This window comes from Tupaia chinensis, unplaced genomic scaffold, assembly GCF_000334495.1.
Source record: "Tupaia chinensis unplaced genomic scaffold, TupChi_1.0 Scaffold143746_1, whole genome shotgun sequence".
NCBI lineage: Eukaryota > Metazoa > Chordata > Mammalia > Scandentia > Tupaiidae > Tupaia > Tupaia belangeri.
This window is the reverse complement of record NW_006203595.1, coordinates 340945-353034: the sequence shown is the minus strand read 5'-3', so window position 1 is coordinate 353034 and position 12090 is coordinate 340945. Positions and strand designations below refer to the sequence as shown.

The window sequence follows — 12090 nt, the reverse complement described above, 5'->3', positions numbered from 1 at the left end:
TTTCCCTCCTGTCACTGAAAGGCGATCAGTTCTCTCCTTTTCCAAGGCTTATCCTTCTCCTTGTTTGGACTCATCACCTCCCTTCCAGAATTCTTGCTTCTCCATTACATACCTTTTTTCTCCTTTTAAAAAAATCTCCTTCCCTCTCACTTCTTTCAGCTCTTTTCTTTTAGTTCATAAGCATAGTAAATATCTCCCATCTTTAAGAAAATCTGAATGGTTCTTGCTCTGCTTCCAACAATCCATAGGAATTGATTTTGTTAAAGTCATCAGTGACCTCCGTTTTGCCCAAACCAGTGGAAACTTTCAGACCCTAACTTACTCAGATTTTCTCTGCCTTTGGCAATTACTTATTATTCTTATTTTCCTTCTGAGACACTGCCTTCCTTTGGTTTCTGTGACACCATGGGATTTTTTTCTCCTCTTTCCTATTGTAAAAGTTAGTGTCTCCTAGGACTCTGTCCTAGGTCCTCTTCTTCCTGAATATATATGTGAAAGACCATACCAATCATAACTGATGACTTGAATAACAACCCCTTTTAAACCGACAACTCCTTAACTTACATTTGCATTTCAGGGCCCTCTTAAGCTTTGGGAGGTGCATTTCCAAAGGGCTACTGACCATGTGCATTTAGCTGTCATACCGAGCTCTTATAATCAGCATTCCCCTAGATCAGAGTTTCTCGGCCTCCATACTACTGATCATTCAGGTCAAGTATTTTTTTTTTTTTATTGTTGGGGACTGTCAGATACATTGTAGGATGTTTAGCAGCACCCCAGGCCTCTACCTACTATATGCTATTTGTTGTGACAACCAAAAATATTTCCATGTTGTCAGATGTCCCCTGGGGAACATAGTCACCACCAGTTGAAAATACTGTCCTAAACTAAACTTACCCTCTTTCCTTCCCAGATCTGTTTCTCTTCTTTCCTTTTTTTTTTTTCTTGTCCTTATCGTAGCTATTGATACTGGAACTATGCCATCCTAGACTCTTCTGTCTTAATTCTCTTTTCTTTCTCAGTCATATCAATGTCTAAGTCTTGTTGGCTTTTTAAAAAGTTTATTTATTTGAGGGACAGCCACATGGCATGGTGGTTAAAATGGCTGGATCCTACATGGCTGACTGTACAGTTTGAGTCCCAGACCCAATAACGAAAAACACACCAAGCGTGTGCACATGTGTGCCCAAAATTCCAAAAGGAGAGAATGGAAGAGAAGGAATTGTGGTGTGATCATCCCCTCTGGGAGCGCTTTCTTTCTCTCTCTTTTCCTGCCTCCTCCCTCTGGTGAGCACACATGCCCTATAACAAATTTTTAAAAATAGTTTATTTTTTATTCTTGATTGTGTGTATGCATGCATATGTGTATGTGAGTGTGTGTGTAAGAGAGAGAGAGAGAGAGAGAAGCAACCTTGATGGGGTATCATCATGTTGTGCTCTCCTTTCAGTCCTCCAGCTTGTCAAGATCTGGGGCACACATGCTTGTCATGGAAGTCTTGTCAGATTTACTTTCTAAAAATATTTCTAGAAATATTAGGCATTGGTGCAGTGGGGATATAACTGGACCCACATGGACAAGGTATTGGGTTTGTGTCCCAAGACCTCTCTGAGCACACCAGGTGTACCAGTGATCTGGGTCACCTGAGAATGCAGATGGATTACAGCATGGGGACCCTGTTGTGGGTGCTATCTCTCGTCTTTATCTCTCATAAGAAATAAACTGTGAAAAAAATATGTGGCATATGGCCTAGCCTCATAGCACAGAGGTTAGGCATTGTTCACATGGCCTATCAGGGTTTGAGGGTCCCAGCCCTGGCAGCTTGAATAACACAGGGTACATACATGGGTGTGTACATATCATGCCTATGATCCTGACAGGATGAAGAATGGGAGGAAAATGGATTGTGGTGTGACTGCATGCACCCTCTAGCAAAAAAATAAAGAACTGCATAGAAATATTTTGAATATTCCCACTTCACTGAATTCCCTCTGCTACTACCATTGGTCATTTTAAATTACTCATCTTTTCTTGCCTAGACTACTGCTACAGCCTCTAGTCTCACAGGCTCAAGTACATTCTCCACACAGCAGCCAGAACCATCCTTAAAATGCAGATACCACTCTCCTGTTTCAAATTCTACAGTAGTTGCTAATAGCATTTGGAATGAAGTTTAAATTCCCTACCTTTGTACTTAAGGGTCTTCATGATAAGGTCCCTAGCTAAATCTTCTGCCACATCCTCACATGCTTTCCTCTTTCCATTTGTACTGAATTAGAGGTACCCTGCCACCTATCTCATTCCTGCCTGAGGCTGTCCTCTTTGTTTAGAATGTATTTAGTCTTCTTTGCCTGGCTTCTAGTTCTCTAAGATTCATTTTAGGTATCAGAGCAAGTGGAAAACTCTATCTCACTCCTCTGTGTGATAGAGATTCCTTTTCTCTGTAATGTATATCTCCATTGCCTTTCTCCTGTTGTAGCACTTATAACACCATATTGCATTGTTTGTTGATGCTTCCCACACTAGACCATAAAGGTAGCAGCTGTATATTACTGAACTTTATACTCTAGCAGTTAACACAGATTCGTATACATAGTGAGTGCTCATCAGATGTGGTGTATCCGTACCTCTGCAATATTTGCCCAAGTTTCTAGCCCTTTCAGCATCTGTTGGGGAAATTTCTACCCTCTGTATATATCATATATCCAAATGAATTCTTCCTCCCTGTAACATTTGTGCTTGACCTAAAATCCAATCCAGTAAATACTCAAATACAGGCCAGATGCCCATTGTAATAATACCAGTACCTCACATGTATATAGCTCTGGGTTCTTCCCAGTAAAACGTACTCATTTATTTAATTCCATTTGTTATTTTTTTTTTTCATTTGTTGTTGTTATTTTTCAGTTTGACCGGAGAGAGAGAAAGGGAAAAGGAAAGTGAGAAAGCTAGCCACCAGGCCTGAGATTCGAGCTGCAGTTGACCACATGGAAGTGTCCAGTGCCTTAACTACCATACCACTTCCTGGCCCCAGGATTTATTTATTTATTTATTTTTTTTTTGAGGCAGGGCTTTTGCACTTGGCAGAGAGACAGAAAGCGAGAAACCACCCCCCAGAGGCGGGGATGGCCATGTCACAATCCCTTCTCCATTTGCTTCTCAGGATTTGGGGCAAGCACGCACACATTCCTGGCAAGAATTTCAAGCCTCCAGGACTTGAACTGTGGTTAACCATGTGGGAATTCAATATCTTAACCTCTACGCCACCTGCTGGCCCCTTCTCAGTGTTTTTTATACCTTTGTATCTCTGTCGCTTTCACTTGGCATTTCATTCCATTAAGATGATAGGATAACCTTAGTTTGCCCCCATTTGAAGTTTAACTACCTACTTTTGAGCCTTCAGGCAAAAATGTGAATTTTATAGGAGCTGGCAGCCAGAACACCAAGAGCTAAGACACAGTCTTTATTTCATTTCTTTTAATTTATTTCTTCCATGAGAGAAAGACAGGGAGAAACAGACAGAGACAGAGACAGGCATCCCCAACAAGGCCTTTATATTTCATTCCGCCCCATTTCAGCTGTCCTGTATCACGGGCTGTGTGTGCCCAGAGTACTCAGGAAGGCCCTAGGATGAGAACCAACCCAGGACTTTTCCCATGTGGGTCTAGCTATACCATTACTGTGCTGCTGCCTGGCTCAAAAAGTAGTCTTTAAATGAAATACTGTTTATTTTCTATCAAACAAATAGAAATACATAGCTTTTTTCTTAATGAATTTATTTATTTTTATACATTTAGTCACTGGGTATCATTACAGCATACCAAATGAATTTTCCCATCATGAATATTCTGCCTATCTGTTTCAAATAGTATTAAAGGATTATAAAGAAATGGCTCTTCTCTATCCTCCTACTCCTTACTCTCCAGAAACAAAAGCATTTTTTTAGCTATTTCTTTCATATTTCTTAGTAGTACATTATTCTGACCTATCGTATTTACATACTATACGTCAACTTCCAGTATGACATATAAGAGCTTATTTTCTCTGTGTGTACCCATCCTGTGTCTATACATCCAAATTCCCTCCTCTTCTTTTTTTTTCATTTCATTTTCTTCCATACATTCAATCACATTATTATTTGTCTTACAAAATGGATATTTCAACAGGTGAACATTTCTCCCTAGTACTGTTGATAAAACTATGAAATATCTTCAACAGATAATACCACATTTCTTTGTGCCATTAATGCTTTTCCTCCCTGTCCCTCCCCCAAATGTCCTTCCTCAGACCCTCCTCTTTCACACACACTATATCTGGTATTTACATCTATATAGTGTGTTTCTATATCCTTTAGACAATTAGTTTCAGTCATAGAGTGCAGACACTCGGGAAATTCCCTCCTCTTCTAAGGACACTAGTCAGAATGAATGAAGGCCTGCCTTAACCGCCTCATTTTAGCTTACCTCATTAAAGGCCCTATCTCTAAATACAGTTACATTCCAACGTGCTGGGGATTAAGGCTTTTTTTGTTTTTCAGAGGTTTTTGCTATAGGGCGCATGTGCTCTCCAGATAGAGTCAGAGACAGAAAGCGAGAAATCACCCCCCAGGAGGGATGGCCACGCTGCAATCCCTTCTCCTCCATTCTCTCAAGATCTTGGGCACACACGCACACGTGTCCAGCGTGAGTTTTAAGCCACCGGGTCCGGGACGCGAACTGCAGTCAACTACATGGGAGTCCAGCGACATAGCTATTACGCCAACTGCTGGTCCAAGGCTTTTTAACATAGGAATTTGGATGGTAGATAGAATATAACCCGAAGCAATCACCTAGCATGAGTAATCGGCTGTGGAACTTGTTTGCTTTGCCTTTGTAAAAATACTGTTTTCTTCCTAGTACTATGAGGCATTCCTTCAACAGTCTCTGATGGCGCCCTGCATTCAGTGTCATGAAGGTGGATACTGGCGGGAGTTTACAGTCCGCACCAACAGCCAAGGGCACACAATGGCTATCGTCACTTTTCATCTCCAGGAATTAAGTCAGGTGAGCCTCTCAGGATGATGAGAGGCCATTTTTGTAGTGACTCTATTACTATGCTCCAGTTGGCTTTTGGAAAAGTTAGGGGAAATGGCAAAAACTATACATTTGCAGAATATTTGTGTTGCTTTGAGGGAGGGGTTGGGATGAGGAGAAGATGGCAAGGATTCTGATTAACCATAATGCTGGCATAATCAAACCACTGAGACTGTGGCTGGGTTACCAAGTTAATTATTATGTGAGGACTCCCAGATATCCACAGAAGAACTTTGCCAGTGGTAGTAGGTGCTCTACTGAATCCAGAAGCCAAATTGATAGAGACTAGAATGTTGTGATTTTGTAACCCAAATAATAGTTTTTTTTTTTTAGGTTTTTGGCATAGGGTGTACGTGTATGCCTGCTCACCAGAGAAGAGAGAAGCAGTGAGAGGGAAAGTGAGAAATCACCCTCCATTCTCTTATTGGGATATCTTATTTGCATATGCACTTGGTGTGATTTTCAAGCCGCCAAGTCCACAGTCGGCCATATGAGAATCCAGTGCTTATAACCACTCTGTCACCTGCTGGCCTCAATACTTTACATTTTTTTAGAGAGATTTTCGCTATAGGGCGCGTGCACTCACCAGATAGACAGAGACATAGAGACAGAAAGCGAGAAATCACCCCCCAGGGGGGATGGTCACGCTGCAATCCCTTCTCCTCCATTCTCCTCTCGAGATCTTGGGCACGTACGCACACGCGCCTGGCGTGAGTTCTAAGCCACCGGGTCCGGGACGTGAACCACGGTCGACTATGTGGGAGTCCAGTGACATAGCCATTACGTTAACTGCTGGTTCTCAATACCTTGCATTTTTAATGTGCTTAGAACTTTCATATATTCCCTTTTTAAGACATTCCTGTACTAATGTGATCTTCAAAACAGAAGATGAAGTAGGCAGGAGAAGGAGAGATATTGGCACTCTCATTTCACAGGTAAGCAAATGGAAGCTTAAAAAACCCAAAGTTAAGGAGGCAGTAAATAGCAAAGCTAGCATTTGCACCCAGGCCCTTTGATTCTTGGCTTAGTGGGTTTTTAAAAAACTTGTTATAGATAGGGGCCAGCAGGTAATGTGGTGGTTAAGTAGCTGTGCACGCCGTCATGGCTGACCATGGTTCGAGTCCCGGACTTGGTGACTTGCTTTCTCACTTTCCTTCTCTCTCTTTGGTCAAATTATAAAAATAAATGAATGAATAAAAAAATAATAATTCTTAAAAAAAACTTTTGTTATAGAGCATGTGTGCTCACTAGAGACAGACATGAAAGGGCAGGTAGGGAGTTAATCCCCTGGTGGAGGAGGGAGTGGCCACTCTGCAGTTCCTTCTCTTCTATTCTCCACTTGAGATTTTGGGTAGGCATGCCCACATGCCTGATGTGTTTTTCAAGCTCCTGGGTCTGGGACTCAAACCACATTGCTAGTTATGTGGGATCCCAGCTGCCTTAACCTAGAGGGCCACTTAATGGCCCCCTGGCCTGGTGTTTTTAACTCTGCAGCTCCAACATGTTTTATTGTGATACATCTTTGTTTCAAGCTAATGCATAGATTCTGTAGTGATGTATGATTGTTAACATGACCTGAACTCAGAAAATGGGATTTTTGTTCCTGTACTCATTCTCTTCCCATTCTCCTAGGACTCACATATTCTGAGGTGGTATTTGGTTGGGTGACAGGCACGTGTGAAGTGGAGAAGTTTGAAGGGAGTTGTCTCTTTGTAACAGGTCAAAAACTTAGTTTAGCTCCTTGTTTACAGCAATAACAATAAAAAAAATGCTTTCTTTGGAGAACTATTAGATACTCTAACTAGAGAAAGTACCAATTATATTGTATAGGATTTGTCAAAAGCTAATAAGCAAAGCAGTTTTTCTTCTGAGATGTGAAATTAGCTTGTGTGTATTTTTTTTTTATTTTGTCTTCCAGATTGTCACTTTATGTTGAGTGTTATTTATGATACGATTCAGGGATTCAAGAGATGTGTCTTCTTGTTTGACTCCTACAGGGCTGATTACTGTAGAGCTTGCAGAGAACATTTGTTAAAGATGAATCTTTGCTTGGCTCCTGATTTTGTGGTCTGTGCAGGAGGAGCTCTGTGTTCAGAAGGAGGCTGTAAAGGAATTTTTCATCAAAGGCCCAGGAGCTGTCTGTGACTTGACCTCACTTTACTTCCAGGAAAGGTAAACGGGGGATAGCCAAACAGAAAGTAGGAGACTGATGCCTGGCCATATTCAGAGTTTAGATTGTTGGTGCAGGGCTGAGAGTAGTAGTGGATCTGGGCTAAGTGATCCTGGCCCCCATACACTAACCAGGTCTGGTAACCCAGGCCAGAAAATAAATGAGAGAGTGTCTTTGTGTATTTCCATTCCCTGAGAAGAGAACTTCTATAGAGCTCCCAGGGACATGACAGTCAGGGTGTGTGTCTCCTAGGTGAGATGCTGGGGCCTTCCCTTCTAGCCCACCACTAGAGACAGTATGGCTTGCCATTCCAAGATGCTGTCCTTTTCTATTCTTTGCCAGCATCATGACCCATTGCAGCTATCAGCAGTCCCCCTACCAGCTCCTTTTTGGGGAACCCCACATATTTGAAGATCTCTTGGGCTTGAAGATCCACTTCGCTCCAGATGCTTTTTTTCATTTTAACACTGCTGGTGCAGAGATGCTATATCAGACTGTGGGGAAGCTGAGTTGGAGTGAATTCTAACAGCATCCTCTTTGACATCTACTGTGGAACTGGCAAGTGGCTGCCCAGGGCAGACCCTGTATGCTACTTAGCTCCTAAATTCCACCACCTAGTGCCTGAGGCCCTTGCAGTTTGTGGAGTGGGGTAGTAGTGGAAGTAGTAGTGGTTCAGGCATAACCTTGTTGGTTTAAAACTCTAAAATACCCTCTTCTTATCTTTTACTTCTGCAGGTGTGATTGGCCTCTCTCTGGCTCAGCACACATCCAGGTCCTTGGAATTGAGTTGGTGGAGCAGGCAGTAGAGGATGCCAGGTGGACTGCATGCAGCCTTCGATGGTACACAGTTCACAGTCTGGGGATAAATGAAGAGATGCAACCATTTTCATGTTGTGGAAAGGGTAGCGTGGGAAAGAGCAGCTATCATGTGTCTGGTCTATGGGAGGAGTGGAGGGTCTCCTGGGGTGGTTGAAGCTGGGTCCTTATGGTTTTTCTGGGAAAAGTTCTGAGTTAAAGAACAACTGTTTTTCCACTATTTTCACAACACAGATCACTTCTGTGATCCCAGAATGTGTGTGTGGGTTTCTCCCCACATGACAAGCAAGCAGTCAGTTCTGTAGTGGACACCAGCTGAGTGTGCTCTAATCCAATTTGATTCTGATGCTCTTCTACCTGGAGACAGAGTCAGATACCTTGGATTGAGGGCTCGGTCCCACAAGACTGCCCCTGAATCCACACACAAGTCATAAACCCTGTCTGCTTGACTTTTGACTGATTGGCTACAAGTTGGGCTTCTACAAGCCCTTCCCCTCCTCAAGTATTAATTTGATAGAGCAGTTTACAGAACTCAGGGAAACATAGTCAACAGTTTATTATTAACATTTTAAAGGATATAAATAAATAGCCAGGTGAAGACATATATAGGGTAAGGTCTAGAAGTGTCCCAAGCCCAGAAGTTTTGCCTCTGTGGAGTTGAGGTGTTCACCTTCCTGCAAGCCTTTGTGTCTGTCTGTCTAGAAGCTCTCTGAACCTTGGTCTTTTGAGTTTTTATGGAGACTTTATTGCATACAGATGGGGAAACTGAGCATGGCCTTTCTGTTCAGATTCTTGGCCTTCTCTGCAACGTTTCTTTCTCCTGGGTACAGGGCAGTAACTCTCCGGAACAGGATATTAAAGATGGGGGAGATTAGAATTTCTGTGATCTACCATGGGGTTAGTTTTTATGGCTTGTCTTGAGGAAAAAGGAGAGCAGGAGAATATCAGACTTTCATGTTTATCTCTCTGAAAATGTTCCTAAGCTACTTCAGAAACCAAGGACAAAAGACTAGATACTTGGGAGCCTAGAACTGTGGTCTAAGGCCAGTATACACATTATACAAACATAGACACACAAATACACACGCACGTGTATATATCTCATAATATTTCAAGTTCCAAAATCTACTATTTTTCCTATCCATGAGATGAGCTTGAGGAAAGGAACAAGTCTAACTGATAGGAAGAGAAATGGTAAATTTTGAACAGTATGGAACCTTGGTATTAGGCTCATGAGGTATTAGTAGTGTAATACAATAGGTTTCAAAGCAATGTTTTCAACAACAGAACCTTTTCTCCAAACAAAATCTAATGCCAAACTGCACTGTAGAAATCAGTTGCCTTGTTCCCTCTACCCCACCCCAGACAGCTCTTGAGGCATTGTATGTGGAAACCTTTGATACTGCAGGAAGAGCACTTGAGTACAAGACAAGTCAAGGTTCTCATCTTGGTGTAAGTACTTAGGTGCTGTGTGAGTTGTTAAATTATAAAATACCACAATCTAGTCACTCAAGCTGAAAGGTACACTGAGCAATTCTGAGGAAAAGTACTTTGGGAGAAAATGAAGCAGGTCCAGAAACATTTCTCTTGTTCTTCAGAGGTGTGCTAGGTCCAAGGGAAGGTGACAGAGCCCTGACTCCTGTACATTTCTGTGAAGCTACAGGTTCCCCTGCTGCTGGGCCTGCTTATGTCATGGGACCTCTCTTCTGTAGGCATCACCAACTGTGAATTTCACACTGACTGAGCAGAGACAGTTTCACCACAGCTGCTAAAGTCAAAGGAAGATGAGCAGTTAATTGTTGCAGCGATGAACCCAGCCAGTGCAGGAGTGTGTAAGGATGAGTAGTAGCTAGTTGGGTGTTCCCCTTGGTGTCTGCCAGCTTTGATTCCTCATTCCTACACTGTGCAAAGGGGGCTCCCAATGGACTGACCCTCAGCATGCATCTCTTCTCTTCCTAATCAATCCTAGGTGATGGTAAGTCGGTAGTTAGTAATAACTGGGACCATGATGGATTAATTGTGTAAACAACAAGATGTTTCTATCTTCAGATTGCCAGGTAGTTCAAGCCATTCGAAATTGCAGGGTCATCCACACACTCGTTTTTTGTTTCCTGCAAGCCCCTTGGTGAAGCCTCAAGAAACATCATTGAGTGAGTCTTGATTTCTTTTCTGAATTATTTTTTCTGATTATTAAAATGGTCCTGCTCATTTAAAAAAGGCAGAGAAGTAGCATTTCTTCTTCATCCAGGAACATTCATACATACAGTAAAGTATATAAGCTAGGCAGGCTCCTCACTCTGTTCTTTATCAAATATATATTGAACCCCTTCTCTGTGTCAAATACTGGGAACACAGAGATGAATAATAAGCAGATTTTGCCTCATATCTACCCTCAAAAATATTGTACTCCAGTGAGGAGGATGGTTAAGAAAAACAGTTACATTAAATCTGATAAATGTTGTATAAGAGAAAAACACGTGGACTGTGGGAACAGAGAGGAAGGGATTAAATTTTAATTTAAAAAATTTGTGTATTTGTCAATTTATTTAAGACATGTCTCATTGTCTCATGATCCTCATGTCTCAGCCTCCCAACTGGGATAGAGGTGTATGTTACCACACCCAACACTTTTTCAGACAGAATCTCACTATGTTACCCAGGCCAGCCTTGAGCTCGCCACTCTCCCTGCCTCAGCCTCCCTGGGTCACTGGGATTACACGTGCCTGTCATGGTACCCAGCCTTTCGGTTAGATTAGGACTCAAACCAGGGCATCTTAGCAGCCCATACCACTGTGGCTGGATCAGGAAGGGCTTAAGTTTTAAGCAGTTGTATTCCTATAGGTTCTCCTTTTGTTTCTAAGAGCTAATATTATTATTTGTTTCTACAGGCTGTGCTGTCCTCCAAACTCTGCTAAGAAGCTCCTAGGCGAGCCTTTTTTGCTGAGACAAGTTGTACCTGTGGATTTGTTTCCCCACACCAGACACTGTGAGCTGCTGCTCCTCTTCACTCAATAAGCAGCTTCCTGGAAGCCTGTAGGCCGTTTGTTAAGGCTGAATTTTCAGAAACTTCCAGGTTTGGCATATCGCTACATGGCGGACCCTGGGAACATTGCCGGGGAAAACAATCTTTGGACTGTGAGCAGTTTTACCTTGTTTTCAGGCTCCTTTGCAATCGTGCATGTTTGCCTGGTTTTGGCTTCTCCCTGCTCCTAGGTCCTAGATTTGGGTTATTTCTTCCTTTGCCTATTAATACCTGTCATGTGGCTCCCTTGGTCCTGGTTTGATCTGATCTCTTCCACTGGATTCTGCTTATTATATGGTGACAACTAAGGTTTTTTTGGCAATTGGTAATCATTTCATATTGACTGGGATCTGTGAATTTGCTCAGAAATTTTACATTTTTAGATGGTTTTAAGACTTTTGAGCTCATGATGTAGTCAGGGATTATAGCTAGAAACAAGTCTAGCTTTTTAAAAAGCTATGAAATGATTGTAGCATGGCCAAGTGGTCTCATAGAGATTCATTCCTTTGGGTTTTCTAGGCTTTGAGGCTTCTAGAAAATGCTTTTCGAAAATGTGATATCTCTAGAAGCAGTACTGTAATTAGCTCTCACCCATGGAGGGAGAATTGGTATTTAGAGAGACCCTAAGGAAAAAAGCCATGTTCAGAGACCAGATACCTATAATTGTGCTGTATAGTGTGGAGGCAGAAGGCTCCAGAATCCTGTAATAATCCAATATGTGCTATAATATAGTGGCTATTGAAAACTGATTGTATAGTCAACATTTTCTCATCTATAATTTCTTCAGCTCTGAAGTTCTTGGATTCTTGCCCAACAATTTAGATTATGTTTTGAATCACTTAACAGCCTAAGGACATGTAATTTAGCAGTCTTTGTCTGATTTACAAAATGATATCAAGTCAACTGGTATTTTCAGTTTTTCTCAATTATAAATACTTCTAAAGAAGCCTCCTTCACAGAAAATAAGCTGTTAAAGCTACTGTATAATGTTTTATAGTCTTTGATGAGATGG

General features: G+C 41.9%; 1 protein-coding gene across 1 annotated transcript in view; it reads left to right on the top strand.

Annotated features, from left to right (window-relative positions):
- TRMT2B (tRNA methyltransferase 2B) overlaps positions 1 to 11883 on the top strand; it is an 18844-nt gene extending 6961 nt beyond the window's left edge. The window contains 10 exon segments of the mRNA XM_027766847.1: positions 4894 to 5040; positions 7148 to 7242; positions 7583 to 7751; positions 7753 to 7798; positions 7976 to 8011; positions 8014 to 8142; positions 9694 to 9888; positions 10106 to 10158; positions 10160 to 10206; positions 10945 to 11883. Coding sequence (XP_027622648.1) covers positions 4894 to 5040; positions 7148 to 7242; positions 7583 to 7751; positions 7753 to 7798; positions 7976 to 8011; positions 8014 to 8142; positions 9694 to 9888; positions 10106 to 10158; positions 10160 to 10206; positions 10945 to 11071 — 1044 coding nt within the window. The 3' untranslated portion in view covers positions 11072 to 11883.
- The last annotated feature ends 207 nt before the right edge of the window (positions 11884 to 12090 follow it).